A 23,428-nucleotide genomic window follows, 5' to 3' on the forward strand; every position below is an offset into this window, starting at 1 on the left:
TTACTATGTGCAAAGCATAAGCACTGGGGAGTTTACAAGGTGATCAGGTTCTCCCACGTGGGGCTCACAGTCTTCATCCCCATTTTACAGATGAGGTAACTGAGGCACAGAGAAGTTAAGTGACTTGCCCAAAGTCACACAGCTGACAAGTGGCGGAGCAGGGATTTGAACCGATGACCTCTAACTCCAAAGCACGTGCTCTTTCCACTGAGCCATGCTGCTTCTCACTGCTAAACTTCTCTCTGTGACTCATTCTCTACAATCCTGTCTCTGACCGATTACTCAACCCCTTCTTTCTATCTGGAATTAATTCCTCTTTTATACGCCAGACCATGTCTCCCTTCATCTTCATTGTTCTCCTATAAACCACCTCTCCAAAAGTCATTCCCCAGTTAATCCCTACCTTTCCAGGTCATTATGTTATTAGCCCCCTTCCTACTTATGGAAAACCTACAGGGCCAGAATCTGGGACCAATCTCTCTTTGTTCCACTTCTCAGCAAAGTCTTAGGCAGACAGTGGGTGCTTAATAAATTCTACTAATACTATTATAATTATCATTATTACTACTACTATTACTATATTGATTTATTCATTTTTGGTTATTTTCTCTGGTGTAAGAGATCTCCGTGCATTTCCTTCTAGTTCCAACTGTGATTATTCAGGCTGTGTCTGTCCATCTCCCCAGATCTAGAGTCAGTTTTCTGATGGCAGGAAGACACCATAGTAGGCTCTCATTAAAGAACAATCAGTGACCAGCCAGTAATCCCAAAATGTGACAAAAACACTCTACTATCTATTTGATTTCATTAAAATATAAGTTTGTTATGCATACCTTGGGCAGAAGGCAGCACAAGTATTTTGTCTAAACTCATGTAATGTTATATAAGCTCAGTATGTCAATTTGTTGCTCCCAACACTGCCTTGGTTTTCTTGAGTGTCAGTAAAATCAAACCTTGAAATGCAATTTACGGCAAGTTGTGTTGCAATGCAAATTATGTAGACTGGCTGGGGATACAGAGCAGGTGATACTACTACTACTAATTATTATTATTACTATTGCTGTATTCCTTAAGTGCCTACTATGTGCCAGGCACTGTACTAAGTGCTGGGGTGGATACAAGAAAATTAGGTTGGACGCAGTCCCTGTTCCACGTAGGGCTCCCAGTCTCAATCCCCATTTTATAGATGAGGTAACAGGCACAATGAAGTGACTTTCCCAGGGCCACATAGCATACAAGTGGCAGAGCCAGAATTAGAACCCATGACCTTCTGACTCCCAGTGCCATGCTCTATCCACTATCTACTACACCATGCTGCTTTCCCAGCATGGATGGGACTGATCTTAGGGATTTAGATCTCAGCATGGGCGGAGTGTAACTTCTGATGGTGAGGAGGTCAGTGGAGGCAACGGGGAAAATTACTGAAGGTACATTTCCTCCAAGAGGCCTTCCCTGATTAAGTCCTCCTTTCCTCTTCTTCCACTCCCTTCTGGGTCTCCCTGACTTGCTCCCTTTATTCATCCCCTTTTCCAGCCCCACAGCACTTATGTACATATCTGTCATTTTGTTTATTTATATTAATGTCTGTCTCCCCCTCTAGACCTTAAGCTTGTCATGGGCAAAGAATGCATCTGATATATATGTACTCTCCTATGCACTTAGTACAGTGCTCTGCACACAGTAGGTACTCAGTAAGTTTGATTGATTATAGAGAACAGAATTGGATATCAGCAACAGCAGCCTTGCATCTTTAGATCAACTTTTCAAGAAAAGGAGGAGCTTGGCCTAGTGGAAAGAGCACAGGGCTGGGACTCAGAGGACCTGGAGTCTGATTCCAGTTCTGTCATTTTTGTCTGCTGTGTGACCTTAGGCAAGTCACCTAACTTCTCTGTGCTTCAGTTTCCTCATCTGCTAAATTCATTCATTCAACCGTATTTATTGAGCGCTTACTGTGTGCAGAGCAGTGTACTAAGTGCTTGAGAAGTACAAGTTGGCAACATATAGAGACGGTCCCTACGCAACAATGGGCTCACAGTCTAGAAGGGGAATACAGACAACAAAACAAAACATGTGGACAGGTTAAATCCTACTCCTTCCTCCTAAGGTAATGGCCACTGCTGCTGGTGTCCTAGTTTTGTGCCCTAGGAATGGATCTCCAGGGAAAGATCTACAAGCTGTTCCTCTGACATTTCATCCAATCCCTACAGTGCAGAGAATTCACATTCATTCATTCATTCAATCGTATTTATTGAGCGCTTACTGTGTGCAAAGCACTGTACTAAGCGCTTGGGAAGTACAAGTTGGTAACATATAGAGATGGTCCCTACCCAATAGTGGGCTCACAGTCTAGAAGGGGGAGACAGACAACAAAACAACACATATTAACAAAATAAAATAAATAGAATAGTAAATCTCTGCTGCGTGGCACTCACGGGAATGGTCCTGTTACTAGAATGACAGAATTTTAGCCACAAAAAGCTGTGCAAGCCTCTGCACTGGATCCCAGTAGTATCAGCTCCTCCAGAACTGCAGCTCATTCATTCATTCATTCATTCATTCATTCAATTGCATTTATTGAGCACTTGTTGTGTGCAGAGCACTCTGCTAAGGGCTTGGGTGAGTACAACATAAACAGACACATTCCCTTCCCGCAACTACCTTACAGTCTAGAGGGGGAAACAGATGTTAAAATGAATGGATTACAGATATTATTATTATGGTATTTGTGAAGCGCTTACTATGTTCTAAGCGCTGGGGTAGATAGAACGTGATCAGGTTGTCTCACGTGGGACTCACAATCCCCATTTTACAGATGAGGTAACTGAGGCACAGAGAAGGTCACTCAGAAGACAAGCGGTGGAGCCGGGATTAGAACCCATGTCCTCTGACTCCCTAGCCGGTGCTCTTTCCACTAAGCCACGATGCTTCTCTTGAGAATAATAATAATAATAATAATAATAATGGCATTTATTAAGCACTTACTATGTGCAAAGCACTGTTCTAAGCTCTGGGGAGTTACAAGGTGATCAGGTTGCCCCCCGCGGGGCTCACAGTCTTCATCCCCATTTTACAGATACATACATAAGTACTATGGGGTTGGGAGTTGGGGATAAATAAAGGGAGCAAGTCAGGATGATGCAGAAGGAAGGAGGAAAGGAGTGTTTAGTCAGGGAAGGCCTCTTGGAGAAGGTTTACCCTCAATGAGGCTTTGATGTGGGAGAGAGTAATTGTCTGTTGGATATGAGGAGGGAGGGCATTCCAGGCCAGAGGCAGGATGTGGGCGAGGGGGGATCAGTGATGAGATAGGTGAGATCGAGGCACAGTGAGAAGGTTAGCATTAGAAGAGCAAAGTGTGTACACTGTGTTGTAGTAGGAGAGTGGTGAGGTAGGAGGGACCAAGGTAATTGAGTAGTTTAAAGCTCCCATCCACCCCATCTTACCTCCTTCCCTTCCCCACAGCACCTGTATATATGTATATATGTTTGTACATATTTATTACTCTATTTATTTATTTTACTTGTACATATCTATTCTATTTCTTTTATTTTGTTAGTATGTTTGGTTTTGTTCTCTGTCTCCCCTTTTAGACTGTGAGCCCACTGCTGGGTAGGGACCGTCGCTATATGTTACCAACTTGTACTTCCCAAGTGCTTAGTACAGTGCTCTGCACACAGTAAGCGCTCAATAAATACGATTGATGATTGATGATGATCCACACCAGCCACAGCAGTTCCCAGCCACATTGGCCACTCCATAGCCTTCCTCTTCAGTCCCTCCCTCCATGGCTCCTCCTCCCTGACTGAGCCCCCTTTTTCCTCTCCTCCTCCCCATCCCCCCCACCCTACCTCCTTCCCCTCCCCACAGCACCTGTGTATATGTTCGTACAGATTTATCACTCTATTTATTTTACTTGTACATATTTACTATTCTATTTATTTTGTTAATGATGTGCATTTAGCTTTAATTCTACTTGTTCTGATGACTTGACACCTGTCCACATGCTTTGTCTTGGTGCCTGTCTCCCCCTTCTAGACTGTGAGCCCGTTGTAGGGTAGGGACCGTCTCTATATTTTGCCAGCTTGTACTTCCCAAGTGCTTAGTACAGTGCTCTGCACACAGTAAGCACTCAATAAATACGATTGAATGAATGAATGACTCCCAGCTACTCCAGCTGCCAACGCAACCACGTCCACCCACCTCCTATCCCCACCCTAAAAGCTGCCCTTAAGTGCAACTGGACCAAACATGGGTTCTCCCATCCCTATGCTAGATAGAGCATCGGTCTACACCAGGTTTGATCCAGTCCATGGTATGCCCAAAACCAATCTCCATTGTAGGACAACCTCCCCTACCCATCCCCGGCCTTGGGAGCGGAGATGGGTTTACAGCTGTTCTGAGGGTGCAGCTGTAAGTAACACCACATTCCACCTCCCTTTTCCCCTTCCATTTCTAGCTAGTGATGGGGGATTGGAGGGGAGAAGAGCAGAAGTGACAAAGCCCAAAGAATCAGCATGGGGAGTCAGAGGAGTTCACGAATTGGTTTGGACAGAAAAGAACCTAGAAAGAGAGCAGTGGAATTAAATTAAAGGAGGGAGGATGGTGGGGAAGTGATTACAGTGAAATTTAATAATAATAATAATGATGGTATTTGTTAAGCGCTTACTATGTGCGAAGCACTGCTTTAAGCCCTGGGGGGGATACAAGGTGATCAGGTTGTCCCACGTGGGGCTCACAGTCTTAATCCCCATTTTACAGATGAGGTAACTGAGGCACTGAGAAGCTAAGTGACTTGCCCAAAGTCACACAGCTGACAAGTGATGGAGCCGGAATTAGAACCCATGACCTCTGATTCCCAAGCCCGTGCTCTTTCCACTGAGCCACACTGCTTCTCAGTAATCTTCCAGTAAGGCCAGAGCTGGGCTGATCCTGCAACAGAAATGAATAAATTGTAGGTACAGCTATAGGTGTAGGCAACCCACAGATATAGTTCATATACCTCCAAATTTTTGAGGAATCCAGCGCTTAGAACAGTGCTTTGCATATAGTAAGCGCTTAATAAATGCCATCATCATTATTATTATTATTATATCGCAACTGTGAGAAACAGCATAGCATACTGGAAAGCGCACAGGTTTAGGAGTCAGAGGGCCTGGATTCTAATCTGTGCTCTGTAATTTGTGAGCTTGGGCAGGTTACTTAACTTCTCTGTGCCTCAGTTACCTCATCTGTAAAATGGGAATTAAGACTGTGAGCCCAGTGTGGGACATAGACTGTGACCAACTCCATTAACTTGTATCTACCCCAGAGCTCAGTTTAGTGTCTGGCACATAGTCTGTACTTAACTGATACCGTTAAAAGCAAAACAAAGCTGTGGAGCAGCTTGAACCCATGCCTCTTTTTCACAAGGCCACGATGGTTTTTTTGTTTAAGTTCCCCTAAATAAAACCTCCTATGATAAACGATTAAATAACGTTGTGAAAATAGACTGTCTGAGCTATATGAATGTAAAAAGCATAGTAGACCAAATGATCTTCCTGACTTCTTTCAATTCTAAAGTTTCCTACATTCCTGAAGAGATATCAACAGGTATGACTGGAATTTTAAGCATCTTGTCACTTACTGTTTTGAGATCTGAAACAGAGAATACCATGCTGGTGGCCATAATAGTCATATGTCAGCAGTGATTCCAGACAACAAAGGTTACAGAATATTTTTACATCAAACTTTCCTAGCTAAGTTATTGCACTTGCTGTAGTTGTGATTTTTCTCCCACCCGGACACTAAGAAGAAACACATGGAGATGAAAGCTTAGGGTCTCTCTCAGTCATGGATTAGGCAAAAACTGTTTTCAGTGAACTGTTGGCCAAAGTCCATGAGGAGGATGAACTATTTATCACTTAGCATGATGATATCCAGATTGGAACTGCCCCGGTGTGTTTTATTACTATATTAGTTAAAAGGAACATCTTAATGTTTGAAGACCAAAAACCAAGGCCAGCAATGAATTCTGAAAGGTGGTTGCAGACGCAGTCAGAGCCTTTGAAATAGTCTTCGTGGTTTTTTTTTCTTCTCTGTTAGTTTCCAGATTTATGGAGTTTGGCACAAGACGGGCCAACTCCGAGTGGGAAGAGGAAAGTAAATGCTTGACAGCAGAGGAGGAGGGCCTCTTTAAAATTATTTCCTTCCATTGATCTGCTCTTCACCCTCAAAATATCCCTTCAGAATTTATAAATTCAGGCTGGATCCTAGGAAAGTACAGACATCAAGAGGGTACTTATCCATTTCAGACTGGGAGTGGCCAAGTGGATAGAGCATAGGCCTGGGAGTTGGAAGGACATGAGTTCTAATCTCAGCTCTGCCTCCAGTCTGCTGTATGTCACTAACTTCTCTGGATCTCAGTTCCCTTAGCATAAAATGGGGATTAAAATTGTGAGGCCCATGTAGGACAGGGACTGTATCCAACCCAATTTGCATGTATCCACCCCAACATTTAGAACACTGAAATGGCACATAGTTTGCAGCACTTAAAAAATGCCACAATTATTATTATTATTGCCACTCTGTTTATACTGCATCAACCCCAGCACTTAATGCAGTGCTTTGCATGCAGTAAGTTCTTAGTGAATATTATTATTGTTATTATGTTATATTTTGTTATAATAACAATACTATAAACCACCCAGGGGCAGAAACTAAATTGTTAACCATCTTGCACAATACTAAATCAAAATATCTCCTGTTAGGTAACTTCCTCTAATTTCATTTTCAGTGTAGTGGAAATATTAACTCCTAATACTTCAAATAATTATCCATTGTACAAACATAACATGATGAGCATTTGTGAGAGTACAATAGAGCGACTAGTCATGACCCTCAAGGAGTTTATAATCTATTAGATGAGACAGACACTAAAACATATTACTAAAAGGGGGAAGTAAGTACTTGGTGGAGAGAAGGTAGGGTGGTTGTCTAAGAGCTTAGGGGTTAAGAAATAAAGTTCATAGGTGTTGCCAAAAGGGTAGGGATTTGGGGGTAAGATGAAAGATTAGTCAGGGAAGGCTTTCTGAAGGAGACATGATTTTTAGTATGGTTTTGAAGATGTCCAGACAGGAGGGAGGATGTGGTCAGGGACTAGACAACGAGAGAGAGAGTGAGGCAAAATGAGTAGGTTGTCATTAGAGCAGTGATGTGCAGGTTGGGTTGTAAAGGGAAAAAAGGGAGGAAGATAGGAAGAAGAGAGCGATGAAATATCTTAAAGCTGATGTTCAGGAGTTTCTGCTTGATCTGGAGAGGGATGGGTAGTCATTGGAAATTTTTGAAGAGTGAGCGGCGTGTGCAGAATGATGTTTTAGAAAAAATGATCTGGAAAGCAGAGACAGGTTATCAGAGAAGCAGTTACAGATGTTGAGGCAGGATACCGATCAATCAGTAGCATTTATTGAGCACTTACTGTATGCAGTATACTGTACTAAGCACTTGGGAGAGAACAATGATACAGAGTTGGTTCCCCTATCACAAGGACCTTACAGCCTAGAGGGGGAGACAGAGGATTAATATAAATAAATAAATTACCAATGTGTGTATTAGTGCATATGAACATACGTACGTCAAGGACATGACAAATGTTTGGACCAGCATGGTGTCAATTTGGAGGGAAAGGAAGGATTAGATTCTGGAGTTGTTACGAAGATGGGATCGATGGATTTGATGGTGACTTGGTAACTTCAAATTCAGTTTGCAGGTTGATGGAGAAAGAAGATTGGGTATAATTCCAAGGTTATGAGCTTGTCACTCAGGGAGAATGGTGGTGTTCTCTACAGTGATGGGAAAGGCTTGGGGAGGGAAGGGTTGAGAGGGAAGATGAGGAGTTCAATTTTAGACACGTTGGTGGAACATCCAGGTACGGTTTAGTGGTTAGATCACGGGCCTGGGAGAAGATTCTGGGTTCTATCCCCAGCTCTACCACATGTCTGCTGTGTGACCTTGGGCAAGTCACTTATCTTTTCTGGGCCTCAGTTGCCCCATTTGTAAAATGGGGATTGAGTGTGAGCCCCATGTGGGGCAGGGACTGTACCGAACCTGATTAACTTGTATCTACCCCAGGACTTTGAACAGTGCTTGGCACTTAGTATGCTTTTAACAAGTACTATAATTATTAATCATTGTAATTAAGAATCAGCATGGCTTAATGGGTAGAGCATGGGCCTGGATATTGGAAGTACTTGGGTTCTAATCCCGGCTCTGCCCCTAGTCTGCTGTGTGATCTTGGGGGAGTCACTTAACTTCTCTGTGCCTCAGTTATCTCATCTGTAAAAAGGGGATTAAGACTGTGAGCCCTGTGTGGGCTCCCTTCAAAACCCTACTGAGAGCTCACCTCCTCCAGGAGGCCTTCCCAGACTGAGCCCCCTTCTTCCTCTCCCCCTCCCCTTCCTCCTCCCCCCCGCCTTACCTCCTTCCCCTCCCCACAGCACCTGTATATATGTATATATGTTTGTACATATTTATTGCTCTTTATTTTATTTGTACATATTTATTCTATTTATTTTATTTTGTTAATATGTTTTATTTTGTTCTCTGTCTCCCCCTTCTAGACTGTGAGCCCGCTGTTGGGTAGGGACCGTCTCTATATGTTGCCAACTTGTACTTCCCAAGCATTTAGTACAGTGCTCTGCACACAGTAAGCGCTCAATAAATATGATTGAATAAATGAATGAATGTGGGACAGGGCTGTGTCCAACCCCATTATCTTGTATCTACCCCAGAACTTAGAGGAGTGCCTGCCACATAATAGGTGTTTCACAAATACTCCGTATGTTGCTGACTTGTACTTCCCAAGTGCCTAGTACAGTGCTCTGCACTCAGTAAGCGCTCAATAAATACATCTGAATGAATGAATGAATGAAATACTACAATTATTAGATCTCCTAAAGGTTGGAAGAAATGCAAGATTGCTGGGAAGAAGAGAGATCAGGGCTGGAGAGGTAGATTTGGGAGTCATCCAGGTATCCGTGGGAGCATAAATTATTCAAGGGAGACTGGATCTCAGAGACAGTAATGAGTCTCTCAACTGCCTCATCCTAGGTCACTCCATGTGCTACAGTTCTTTTTTACTAGACGACTGCTGCAACACATTGTTTTGACACTCTGTCTCCCCCCTTCTCTAAAACGAACCGTTGAGGGAGATAGTATTGCCTAGGACAGAGAAGCAGCGTGGCTCAGTGGGAAAGAGCACAGGCTTTGGAGTCAGAGGTCATGGGTTCCAATCCCGGCTCTGCCAATTAGCTGTGTGACTTTGGGCAAGTCACTTAACTTCTCTGGGCCTCAGTTACCCCATCTGTAAAATGGGGATGAAGACTGTGAGGCCCCGTGTGGGACAACCTGATCACCTTGTAACCCCCCCAGCGCTTAGAACAGTGCTTTGCACATAGTGAGTGCTTTACAAATACCATTTTTATTATAGGACTGGAAGCCAGAAGTTCTCAATTTTCATTTACCTCTGTCACTATTTCAGCCTGGGGCTTGAACACCCTGTGGCTCAGTTTCAAGGTTTAAGCACTAGAGATGAGAAGCAGTGTGGCCTAGGGAAAGACTACAGGCTTGGGAGTCAGAGGACCTGGGTTCTAGTCCCAGCTCCACCACTTGTCTGCAGTGTGACTTTGGGCAAGTCACTTAACTTATCTGTGCCTTAGTTACCTCATCTGTAAAATGGGGATTAAAACTGCAATCTCTATATGTGACAGGAGCTCTATCCAACCCCAATTATATTGTATCTTTCCCAGCGCTTAGTACAGAGCCTGGCACATAGTAACTGCTTAACAAATACCAGAATAGAGACAATGATATCCACCTCTCCCGACTTTACAGGGACGTGGAGAAAGCTAAATGAAATAATATATCTGAAAACGTTTTGAATTCAGAAGAAGGGACGGGATCCTACTCCATTCCACCTGCTTAGACTGTGAGTCACATGTGGGACCGAGACGTGGGCTGACCTGGTTATCTTATACTTACCATAGCAATTAGCACAGTGTTTTGAACATAGTAAGCACTTAATACCACCATCATTACAACTATTAGCAGAAGCAGCATGGCTCAGTGGAAAGAACCCGGGCTTTGGAGTCAGAGGTCAAGGGTTCAAATCACAACTCTGCCAATTGTCAACTATGTGACTTCGGGCAAGTCACTTAACTTCTCTGTGCCTCAGTTATCTCATCTGTAAAATGGGGATAAAGACTGTGAGCCCCATGTGGGACAATCTGATCACCTTGTAAACTCCCCAGCGCTTAGAACAGTGCTTAGCACATAGTAAGCACTTAATAAATGCCATCATCATCATCATCAATGTAGGTATTATTGATTTTTTCATCACTCAATCAATCGATGCTATTTATTGAGTGTTTACTCACTCTGCTGCCCGGATCATCTTTGTGCAGAAATGCTCTGGGCTTGTTACTCCCCTCCTCAAAAATCTCCAGTGGTTGCCTGTCAACCTAAGAATCAAGCAAAAACTCTTCACTCTCAGCTTCAAGGCTCTCCATCTCTCCATCACCTCACCCACTCCTACCTCACCTCCCTTTTCTCCTTCTACAGCCCAGCCCTCACCATCCGCTCCTCTGCCGCTAACCTCCTCACTGTACCTCGTTCTTGCCTGTCCCACCATCGACCCCCAGCCCACGTCCTTCCCCTGGCCTGGAATTTCCTCCCTCCACACATCCGCCAAGCTAGCTCTCTTCCTCCCTTTAAAGCCCTACTGAGAGCTCACCTCCTTCAGGATGCCTTCCCAGACAGAGCCCCCTTTTTCCTCTCCTCCCCCCCCCCCCCCCGCCCTACCTCCTTCCTCTCCCCACAGCACTTGTATATATATTTGTACAGATTTATTACTCTATTTTACTTGTACATATTTACTATTCTATTTATTTTGTTAATGATGTGCATATAGCTTTAATTCTATTTGTTCTGATGATTTTGACACCTGTCTACCTGTTTTATTTTGTTGTCTGTCTCCCCCTTCTAGACTGTGAGCCCGTTGTTGGGTAGGGACCGTCTCTATATGTTGCCAACTTGTACTTCCCAAGCACTTAGTACAGTGCTCTGCACACAGTAAGCACTCAATAAATACGATCGAATGAATGAATAACACTCTACTATGAGCTTAGGAGGGTTTAATGCAATAGACATGGCAAACAAGATAATAATGATAATAATAACTAGGATTTGTTAAGCACTTAGTGTTCCAGGCACTGTACTAAGTGCTGAGGTGGATACCAGCAAATCGGGTTGGTCCCACGTGGGGCTCACAGTCTTGATCCCCATTTTACAGATGAAGGAACTGAGGCCCAGTGAAGTGACTTGTCCAAGAAGGGGCTTTGGACTAAAATAAACACCTCTATGGTTGAGGGTGTCCAAAGCCCCCACAGCTGCAGAAGCCTATCCTTGAGAAACTTGGATTAGATCCACTTTCACCTTCCCCTCCCTATCATTCTTCTTCTCATAAAACACCCACAAGAAGAAGACATTTATAGCTTGTAGCGATAAATCCTATTCTCACCCAGTGCCAAATGGTAAGCTATATTGAGAGATCTATAAGGACAGAGCAGTGATCATAGATCATCACCATTGCCTAACCCCAACATATAGCTCAGGACCCACAAAAGGACTTCATAAGATGCCTTTTTGTTGATCGTGGGTGGGGTCTCACTCTCCACAATTATGGCTGAGAGCACAACCTCCCGTTATTCAACCGGAGGTTCTGGCTCAATATTAGAGTGAATTTATAGCGCATATAGTACCCAATGCTATTTTAATCTGTCTTTCCTTTTGAGATATAGAAAGATCATCAGATCTATTTTAGATCCTCATATTTATTGGTCACCAAGGATACCTGGAATTTGTTAAAGGGTTATTCATCTCTCAGAGGTATATTTCAGGGACCCATAACAAAAACAAAATAATAAGAAATAAGGTTGTCTCCAAATATACTTCTGTATAAGTTGGATGGATTTTAGAAAACTGTATATTTTAAAAGCAGATTTCATCTACAATTTATATTATGAATGTTTAGACTGTAACTAGCCTCATTTTTCTTTGGGGCCAGTCATCTTCTATCCCTGAGTTTAGTTATGGAAACTATTAAATCTCTTACAAGACCACATACCTACTACAGATTATGCTTTCTTTCAGTATCCCACTCCAAGCATTTAATTGTACATTGCTTTTAATTGGGTATTTCAAGTGGCATGTTCTTATTGAACAACACTTAACAATTTCTAAGTAGTAGCTTATTTGAAATCTACAATCCAGGCAGAAAATTTGCTCTGCAGTTTAAGTGGAGGTTTTAATAATTTTGTTTTATTTGTCACCATGCACTGATGAGACCATGTGATACCTTGAATTGCATAGAAAGTTATTTGATTTCCAATCAGGTGTTAAGTTCAATGAAAGTGTGAGGTATTGCTGAGTTCCTTTCTGAAGGTCTAGGTAATACACTGATCCCTTGCCTAAACCCCATATGTAGAGACAGGGGGAAAGTCAGGGAATTTCTCAACCTGGAAACTACATGCTTGTTAGTATCTTCTCTCAAAAGGGCAAACTAAATAGCATAATCATTCAATTGATCATATTTATTGAGCACTTTTGTATATAGCGCACTGTACTAAGGGCTTGGGAGAGTGCAATACAACACAGTTGGCAGACACATTCCCTACTCCTAATGAGCTTATAGGCTAGAGAACAGCCAAAACGAATGCAACGTAACCTCAAGGTTGGTCTAAACTGCCGTACATCAGCAGGTGGTTGCCAGAATAGCCACTTTCAAAGCTGCTGTAGTCGTCTCTGCCCTCATTATCCAGCAATTCATCAGAATTTTTGCTAAGCCTATTTACCAACTACAACTTCCTAAGTAGTTCATCAGTTAGAAAGCTTCACCATTGATAGTGTAATCCTAGAAGAGACGGCCCCACTTCTTGATTTATAAGCTTCCACATTATGGAGAGGTATGGGTCAGATTATGGAGAAGAAAATAAATAATACTTTCCCTCTAAGGGTAGTAATAGCAGGAATAATATTTAAGTGCTTATTGGTTGTAGAGCACTGTACTAAGCTCTGGGAAAAAATATACAAGTAGGAATAAGACACAGACCCTGGGCCTGAAGAGGCTCACAATCTACAAAGGGGCTTTCAATCTGTAAATATAACGGCTTCATCAGTGAAATTATCTCCTAATTGGGTCAATGAACAATGCTACTCCAGTACCGGAGTGGAAACCTGGCCAAATTTCACTATATTGTCTGATTTAATAGTTCTTCCTGATGATCCAAAGGGACCCCAAGGACAACCTATATGTCACTGTACACTGGGCAGACCACACTGGCATTTTGATTAACCCTTACTTCCTATTTCTCAAGAATTAAGGATAACAAGTCTTTACTTTGCTATCTGTGGTTAGGCTTATTTCTGCTAAGAAGGAATTAGTGGGTATCTGGGGAGCTACTATTTGTTTTCACAAATAAGGAAATAATGAACATCTAGTTTCCCACAAAGGTGTTGTGATTAATGCTTTTCTTCCATTAAAGGGGAAATTTAAGATTCAAAATATAAATATGCGTCGTGAACTTCATCAGACTTGAAAGTGCTAGGCAAACTCCCTTAAGTAACTTCTTGTTTCCTCGTTTATTAATTTTTATTTAATAGATACTGTACTTTAATAGTACTGTACTTTGTAAAAATTAAGAAATCCATTTTTCTTTTTTTTTTCTGAATGGGTGTAAATATCCCTAATTCTAAAGCAATTTTGTATGAAATTATTTCTGCCAAACTTCAATTATGCCACTTGACTAATTAAAATGATTGGTACATTTTAAAATTGAGTACTAAGTCAAAAGTCTTGAAAAAATAATCAAGAGCTGCTCATCACAAAAAGCAAATCATTAAAGAACACTTTATGCTGGGATAGAAAGGCACGTGTTTGCCCTTTTATTCCGTAAAACTTTGTAGTTATCTGAATAGCAGATTGTACATTTGACAGTAAATTTATAATATGCAACCAGTTGTCCTAAAATGCAAGATATGTTTTCTTAAAACTCCTCCAAGAACAACATGCACTACGAGCCCAGTGCTGTCTAGCATGAAATCCAGCCATTTCTTTTGAAGCCATGACATCTATCTTAACAGGCTAGCGACGTTGCATGAAAGTTTCCTCATACCCTAATGACCTAATAACCAAAACACGTATTGTAAACATGCATTCTGGTAGAACTGGATGTCTTCGTCTTGATTTCTAATATGTCTTATTTTTGTTCTCTAAGTTCTCTCTTTCCCACATCTCTGTTCCTCAGTTTAAACACTAACCAAAAGAACATGTCAGAGCTTCTCAGAGTAACTGCTCATGGATTCAGATGACTAAAAGGAAACTTGAGAGCAGTTTGTTGAATAAATAACGTCAAACGAACCAAACCCTCAAAACCCCTGAAACAGTTGCCTTTCTTTTCATGTTAAAAAAATTAGGCCTTAAAAATATATGGTGTTTTTTCTACCCAGTAGCAAAGCGTGATTCTAGCTCAAAAATGTTTGTTTCAAACTAGCATTTTCTGCTGAATGATGGGAGCCCTACATACAAAAGCCTAACTTCATTGGCCCATATTCTGACAACGACCCACTTCCTGTTATTTTCTGATCTAAAAGCATAGTATTCTTATAAATCCCTTCCCAAAACAGGTGGCAGTTTATCAACCCTTGCCCAACTTCTTTCCTCTATAGCAATAACCTGGAGATTCTGAATCATGTAGTAAACACAATGTCTTTATTTATGTTTTAATAGTCATTTATAAAAGAATGTCCCTGTAGATCTTCTGTGATATGTCGTTTCCTTATCTGGCATTACATAGGGGCATATTGCTCATCTTTGTTTTCCAAGATAATGCTAATAGTAGGTCCTCAATAAATGCCATTGATTGATTGATTACTGCTAGGGAGGTCTCGTCCATGAAGAGAGATGAGGCTGAAAAGTCAAAAGTGCAACTTACAATATATTTCACTGTGTATGGGTCTCTTCTTTTATTGATGCTATTTTCAGTGCCTGCCACTATTTTCAAATTGACTTTTTAGCAGCATGATTCCCTTGAACATTCTGCTTGAAGGAACATGCTCACTCTTAATAATTGTGATATTTGTTAAGTGCTTACTATGTGCCAAGCACTGTTCTAAGCACTGGGGTAGATACAAGGTAATCAAGATGTACCACATGGGGCTCCCAGTCTTCTTCCTCATTTTACAGATGAGGTAACTGAGACACAGAGAAGTTAAGTGACTTGCCCGAGGTCCCACAGCAGACAAGTGGTGGAGTCAGTATTAAAACCCACGTCCTCTGACTCTGAAGTCCTTGCTCTTATCACTAGACCATGCTGCTTCCTCTCTCCTTTTGCTACAAGTTAAACTGGTCCATCAATTCCTGTTTTCTTCCAACTATTCACTGCTTCTCAGGGAACTTTTCAAAATCAATATACTACCAACGCCATTGAAAGTTTCTGTATGCTTTGACTACAGTCTGGAGACACACATACCAAAAGACATAGAGATCGTTATACAGACTTTATAGTCATCTAGTATGGCATGATAATTAATCCAGAAGGCTCTCTACATTGAGATGTCAGTCTGTATCTGGGAAATCCAATAATAACAATGATAATAATAACAATAATAATAATTGTGGTATTAAGCACTTACTATGTGCCCATGCACTGTACTAAGCACTGGAGTGGATACAAGCAAATTGGGTTGGACACAATCCCTGTCACACATGGAGCTCACAGTCAAAATCCCCATTTTCACAGATGAGGCCCAGAGAAGTGAAGTGACATGCCCAATTAATCAATCAATCGATCAATCGTATTTATTGAGCACTCACTGTGTGCAGAGCACTGTACTAAGCGCTTGGGAAGTACAAGTTGGCAACATATAGAGACAGTCCCTACCCAACAGTGGGCTCACAGTCTAAAAGGGGGCCCAATGCCACACAGCAGACAAGTGGCTAGGATTAGAACCCGTGAAATTCTGACTCCAGGCCCATGCTCTATCCACTAGGCCATGCTGCTTCCTCTTTTACAGTATTACAGTTACATTATAGTTTATTCATGTCATTCGGTTCTGTATCTTGAGCAAAAAAAGTGAAAGAATGGAGGGGACTGATGGATGGAATGAATTGACCACTCTGCATCAAGGCCTAAAAGCTGCTGGAATATTACAACTTCTATCTATCTGGGAGACCAGAACCTACCAAGAAGACATGCAGTGGATAGAGCATGGGTTCTAATCCTGGCTCCGGCACTTGTCTGCTGAGTGATCTTGGGCAAGTCGCTTCACTTCTCTGTGACTTAGTTACCTCATTTGTAAAATGGGGATTGAGACTGAGCCCCGTGTGGAACAGGGACCGTGTCCAACCTGATTTGCTTGTATCCACCCCAACACTTAGAACAGTGCTTGGCATATAGTAAGTGCTTTACAAATACCAAAGTTATTATAATTATTATTATTAGCTAATTGAGGAGGTTTAGAGCAGTGCTAGGAACCACACTCAACATCAAATGACAAGCCCAGATCCCCATCACAGTCAGATTCATCCGGATTGAAACAGTGCTCATCTCAGTACGGCTTCACCAAGGGAAACAGGTGAGAAAATCTGACAACATACTTACAAAAATACACAATGACATATAAACATCTATGTGGCAGGGAGGGCAAAAGGGCAACATACAACATATATACAGCAACATACAAACATCTGCTATATCATAGGGAGAGAAGAACACAATTTTAAGGAGATGGTAATGTTCACTCTAAAATCTAGTGCTAGAAATGAAGTAGCTTAGATTCTTTGAAATTACTTTTTTTAGAAATTCAAGAGTTGTACTATCAATTATATGAAAAATACAAATTATATGGGAGGGTTTTAGCCAGCTTCAGCTTAAAATCCTTCTTTGTGCTTTTTCCTCTTTCTTTTTCATCTTCACATTTTGAATAGTTAATCTCTCCATTTTGAAGAGAGTTTGAGAGGGAGGTAAAATGTATTAAATGGTTATAAGTGAAGAAGACATTATTAAGGGAACTGTTTAAGTTGAACAGTTTAAGAAAGTTCTTTGAATGCTTCAGAAAGATAAGTACTCTAGAAAAGATGTGAAAGTATCTACTAACAATAAGCATGACTGAGCTATATATCTTGGGTGGTGGCTGAATCAATCAATCTATGGTATTTGTTGAGAACTTACTGTGTACAGAGCACTGCACTAAGCGCTTCAAAAAGTACAACAGCATTGGTAGGCATGTTCCCCACCTAAGCTAGAGGGAGTGGCTGAATGTCATGTATAGGCAGTCCTGCCAGAATGAAAATGTTTGTATTCTCCTGATCAGTAATATCGCCCTCAACACAGCTTGAAGTATTCTTAAATGTGCTGCGTAGTACCAGTTCTGTGCCTGGCATTTTCAGAATTAAAACTTTCAGGGTGATTTCCAGAGTGCATCAGGATAGATAATACTGGCATTTCCCATTTTCAGGAAAGGGCTTCTTTGTCCACAATAATAGCAGGGACCACTAGAAATCAACACATGGGTTTATATTAAAGCTCGGTTATAAATTTCTGTCAGACTGGCTCCTGCTGGGTACCCAGCTTCAGATGAGCTCCATCTTTTGTTTTATGTACTGAACACATCCTAAGGGGCTTCCTCCCTCCCACTTTTCTGCTCTAAGCTAAAAATCGATTTCTATTACATTTCAGTCTAGCCAGGAGAGTGAGCAGACTATTTTATTTGCCACTGGGTCTCAGTTAATCATTCTCTTCTGCCCTCTTCCCTCTTGCTAGAAGAAAGTACATGCTATACATCAATCCAGCTTTCACCAAATCGGCAACCAAAGACATTTAACTTTCTTCATTGTGTTCACATTCAAGTCTGTCCATTTTAGGAAATTGCCTTCCATGGGCTACTCTACTCCAGACAATGTTAATCCACATTGGTTGCCTTGGTGCTTTCTGTCCATACTGTTTTGACTACAGTGTCCTAAGAACAGCAGATAACTAAAGTCTAAAGATAGGAAACTCAGAGGGCGATGCTATCTTTGTTGTGATCAAAAATGTTTTCCTGCTGTCATGGTTGCTAGAGGATAATTGTGTAGTCTGTGGGAGGGAAACCAAAGTGTGTATCTGTAAGAGGGTGTTTTCTTTAGCCATTTAGTCACCATTGAAGTTAGATGAATTTATTTGATTTCTGAGACAAATATTTATTAAGCGTTCTATCAGGTTTCCTTCAACTCTCCCTCCTCATTGTCCCTTTTCTAAGAGGGAAATGGAGGCTGGGCAGTAAGTAACTTGCCCAAGATTAATGAAAAAATGAGCTGGTTGTGCATCCAAAGACTTGGATGCCAAAGACTTCCAAATTTTACTGGGACCGAGCACCTGCAGACAGAAGCTGCAGAATAGAAAAAAAGAAGAGGGAATATTTTCCAAGGATTCCAGACTGTTGTATGTGTGTATATGGTTACATTTAGAATCAAAGAAAATACTTCCAGATCTACTCTTGGGATGTAAATTGTCTCAGTAAGAAAGGTTTTCATTCATCCAACGCTTCTCTTAGGTGTCAGAGCTCCCAAACTTCTCAGACTCCTCATTTGCCGGAGAACCCTCCGAATTATTCCCTTTGCTTTTCTCCCATGATTCCCCAGATTTACCCCTCCCACTGTCGCCACACTTTTGATTTCAATTTATTCCCCCAAAGTCACACTGTTAAGCTAGGAGGGAATTTGGAGATTCTCCTCTCTCCCTGGATAGTCTCCATAGTGTGACATCTCTGTAATTTTCTTTCTTTTTCTTTAAAAACAAAGCACCTCAGATTAGACTACAGTGGTTTTGTTGTTGTTGTTGTTTTAGTGGCACTTAAGCACTTACTATATGCCAAGTTCTGTATTGAGCACCAGGGTAGATATAAGATAATAAGGTGGGACACAGTCCCTGTCCCACATGGGGTTCACAGTCTAAGCAAAAGGGCACACTGTAGGGGAGGAGAGATCTATTGGCTTTAATATGTTTTATAAACAGTGCACGGTTCATGCAAAGTTTGGTCATGGCAACAACTTAAAAAGAACTCTAGAGTAGAACCACCTAGCCATAAACTTTCCAATCTCTATGCTGTAGATCCCAGGGTTCACCCTTTCCTCTGGGTCTTTCTCTGATCAGTCAGTCCTCTTCAGTAGCTTTTATCAAGGGTCATAACCAGCAGGTCGGAATGAGATTCCTACTTCTGCCTCTTAGCACAAGGACTGAATGAAGCTTGGACTAGCTAATCCCAAAGCCTAAAAATCCAGCTTTTTCTTTGATTTATATGCACTTTCAAAATCTCCTGCTGGTTTTTTCTCTGATTGGAGTCTCTTCTGAATATCCAGGGAACAATATTTGCTACCTATTATAATTTCCCCTTTGTCGATTGGTGTTCTTCTATTCTTCTATTTCCTCTTTTATAGGATGGTTGTCTGTAGCTAGAAATAAGATCTCCCCCACCCCCCCAGGATTTTCTCTGGCTCACTCTACAGAATCCTCTTAAATGGGTTATACTTTTTTTCTGTTCTGACACAATTCTGTGGGAACTTTCCCCATGTCTCCCTTCAAAATTATTTTTAATCAATACCTGGATTCCTGCTTCCCAAAGACCTAGTCAATATCTCTTCCTATAACTTCTTCCCACACTCAGTGTGGCAAATCAAATGTGGGATGAAATCAAATTTTTGATGCTGAAGCGTAGTTGTGATATGGTGCCAACCAGAGGCATTAAATAAAAACTAATTAGATGGTTGATGAGACTGGTTGGGCAGCAGGTGATTTTTCTTTCCTCTTCTATAGTAGAAAAGCATTTTGTTCAACAGGAGAATTAGCAAGATAGTGAGCTAGTCCTACCACTGAAATGAGATTTTGGAACTGCTGAAGGTTGGGAGTTTCAATCAGCTTCAATCCTGAAACCACAAGACATAAACACTTTGTGAGGTAGCTATACTTTTCCTCTTAATTATTATCAGCAGAACAGGGCAAGTAATTAGTGCTCAAAGGTTAACATTCCTGCTGTCCATGCAATAGAATCTAAGACCATTTGAATGTAAGTACAGCTAACCCTAACCCCCTGTAGTATTTCATAGCCATAATGTGTACATTGCATTTACTCATAACTTTCAAATTAATTTGTTTTTACATATTCTCAGATTACATTAACCCATTTTTTTTCTAATAAGTATTGTCTTCTACGCATGTCCAAAGATTATCTTTAATTCAATGTTTCTCTTTCTCCTCATACAGTCTGACAGCCAGATATGCAACTCAGTCTAATCACAGTGGGATTTCAACCAGTCAAAAAAAGACTACTAGGTCAGTTAATATCTCTAATTTATTCCTTGTTAGTGAAATTTAAGTGAATACCTAATGGTGTCTTGTTTTGTGACCCTAAGGAAGCATTCAATAATGTGTAGTAATAATAATAATAAAAATGATGGCATTTATTAAGCACTTAGTATGTGCAAAGCACTGTTCTAAGTGCTGGGGAGGTTACAAGGTGATCAGGTTATCCCACATGGGGCTCACAGTTTTAATCCCCATTTTACAGATGAGGTAACTGAGGCACAGAGAAGTTAAGTGACTTGCCCGAAGTCACACAGCTGACAAGTGGTAGAGCAGGGATTTGAACCCATGACCTCTGACTCCAAAAGCTGTGCTCTTTCCACTGAACCACACTGCTTCCCACAATGATGGCATTTAAGTGCTTACTATGTGCAAAGCACTGTTCTAAGCACTGGGGGGGATACAAGGTGATTAGGTTGTCCCACCTGGGGCTCACAGTCTTCATCCCCATTTTACAGATGTGGTCACTGAGGCTCAGAGAAGTGAAGTGACTTGCCCAAGGTCACACAGCAGACTTGTGGCGGAGCTGTGATTAGAACCCGTGACCTCTGACTCCCAAGCCCAGGGTCTTTCCACTGAGCCACACTGCTTCCCTGAGTGTAGTAATTCTGAGTGAACAGGATGAATCGCTGCACTCTTCCATGACAAACTTTGTCTAGCTGTTCCAAGTTTGTACACTCAGCTGCTTTGGGGATTCTCCTAATTCACTATTTAAGTATCTCAATGGGAGTTTTATTGATTCACCTTCTACCTGTAAAGATCTGGGTTCCAGTTCTCACTTGCAAATGTATTTCTCCATCCACAAAACATGAATACCTGAAGAAAGATTGTGATTTCTTCTCCAGATATGTCCCAGACAAGGGTCAACAATGGGATCCAAGGCAGGACTCAGCATTTTTGACAGGGGGTGCACAAATTCTCTCTTCTCTGTGTCCACCCCTAACAAGTCAATATGAGTCTGAATGATTATTAGGAACAATAAAAAAAGCCATAGAGATGGTGAAAGTGTAAATTTCCTCCTATATTTGAAGTTGCCCATGACTTCAATCAATTACTCTGCTGTTCTCCATTCAGCATGAGGTATCAAAATTGTGTAAATCATAGAGATTCAAAAGGCAATATACCAAATAGCTGAGTGTGCAGTGAGGAATTTGAACAATATAGTAATAAGAAAGCACATTTGCTTTGCTCCTGGGCTGGTTGGTAGGCCACACCTAAAAAAAACCAAACCTCAAAGGATTCATTATTCAACACATCCACATATCAAAATAGTCAACGAAAGCATTGGCTAAATTTATAACTCAAGGAGAGTGTTGTTGAGGTCAGTTCAGGGGGATGTGACTTTTTCCTTGCATCCTTTGGCAAGTTTATGAATTTTCCTACTTTGTTAAAGTAATTCCCCAAAGAGCAATTGGAAATGAAATTCAATTAACAATTACAGACAAGGAATTCAATTGAAGAGAGTGTTGAGCAGTGACCTATCTTGTATAATGCACTTTTACTGCCCATTCTGTGATGAATGCATGCAAAATAATTGCTTAAGTGCTTTGTTTTAATAAATCATACACTCATTTCTTCACTGCTTTCATTGCTTTTCATTGCTTTTGATGAGTGGCCTCAGAGTTCAGACTGCCAAGTTAATGTAATGAGAACGAGCAAATGGATTTATAACTTTCTTTTAGAGTGATGTTCAGGCAATAGATCACTAACCCTCAGGGGTCACAATAGTTTCGAACACAATCAGATGCAAAATTGTGTCAAATCCACTGTGGTTTCACTGGAATTCACTGGAAAGACTGAGAAAGATTGGCTGGAATAAGTTATGAATAAATTTATGGAATAAATCTCTGAACTATACAATGAAAATTTGTTTGTCATTAAAATGGTCAAAAATTGGTGCAGGTTAAACCTCCTGAAATAGTGAATTGTTTTTACCAAGTCAAAGATTTCAGTCTTCTTCCCGGCTGCAATTATTTCATTTATTCAGGTGTGCATTCATTGTGTAAGAAGCTTGATGGTTAGGAAACTGCCTGACATTCTTAAATGCTTTGAACATTCCTGTCAATAAAAAGCAGTGAAGTGATGTTGGAAAAATACTTTGGAGAGTTGAGGATTTTATTCTTGGGATTGTACATTGAGCATTGATAAAGACCATGTGGGCGAGGGCAAGGATCATGTCTACTAACTCTATTGTAATCTCCCAAGTACTTGGCACAGTACTCTGTACAGAATAAGTGCTCAATACAGTCCATTAATTAATTGATTTTAGTTTTGCAGTGATTTGTGGAGAGCCATAAAGATGCAAATCAGTCTTCAGATGTAGAGAACTCTAACATTTATGTTCCAGATTTTTTGATACCAGTGCAAATTGTTTTCAATAGCTTTCAGATGCTGGAAGCACACACTGAAACAAGGGATGAGTAATAACAAGGGATGAGTAATATTAATATTATAGCATTTGCTAAGTGCTTACAATGAGTCAAGCACTGTTCTAAGCACTGGGATAGATACAAGTTAATCAAGTTGGACAAATCCCCTGTCCCACATGGGGCTCACAGTCTAAGTTGGAGGAAGAGTAGATATTGAATCTCTACAGTAGAGGAAACTGAGGCCCAGATAAGTTAAGTGATTTGCCAGGGTCACACAGCAAGCCATCGGCAGAGCCGGGATTAGAACCCAGGTCGCCTGACTCCACTAGGCCATGCTGCTTCTCATGAAACTGATTATATAATATTATCATTCTTTACCAGGTTTTATAGCCTTACAATAAATCAGGGAACCTAACAAATTCTGCTAGAATGTGGATTTAATCATGATGGTCTGATATATATATATATATATACATATATATTGGTTACATGACAATGACAAATGCACTCTGACCAATACACACTTGACCAGCTTTTCAAGCAATTTATTGTTTAGATTTTCGATGTGGAAGTTAGCTAAAATTGTGAGTGGTCTACTCTATCATTTTAATCCATAGAGAAGCAGCGTGACCTAGT

At 41.1% G+C, this 23,428-nt stretch overlaps 1 protein-coding gene across 1 annotated transcript in view; it reads left to right on the forward strand.

Moving 5' to 3' along the window:
• NAV3 (neuron navigator 3) overlaps positions 1 to 23,428 on the forward strand; it is a 783,489-nt gene that overhangs the window by 521,889 nt on the left and 238,172 nt on the right. Inside the window, exon 8 of the mRNA XM_038756254.1 lies at positions 20,325 to 20,393. Coding sequence (XP_038612182.1) covers positions 20,325 to 20,393 — 69 coding nt within the window. The remainder of the gene's footprint in view (positions 1 to 20,324; positions 20,394 to 23,428) is intronic.

The sequence above is a fragment of the Tachyglossus aculeatus genome, chromosome 14, assembly GCF_015852505.1.
Source record: "Tachyglossus aculeatus isolate mTacAcu1 chromosome 14, mTacAcu1.pri, whole genome shotgun sequence".
Taxonomy (NCBI): Eukaryota; Metazoa; Chordata; class Mammalia; order Monotremata; family Tachyglossidae; genus Tachyglossus; species Tachyglossus aculeatus.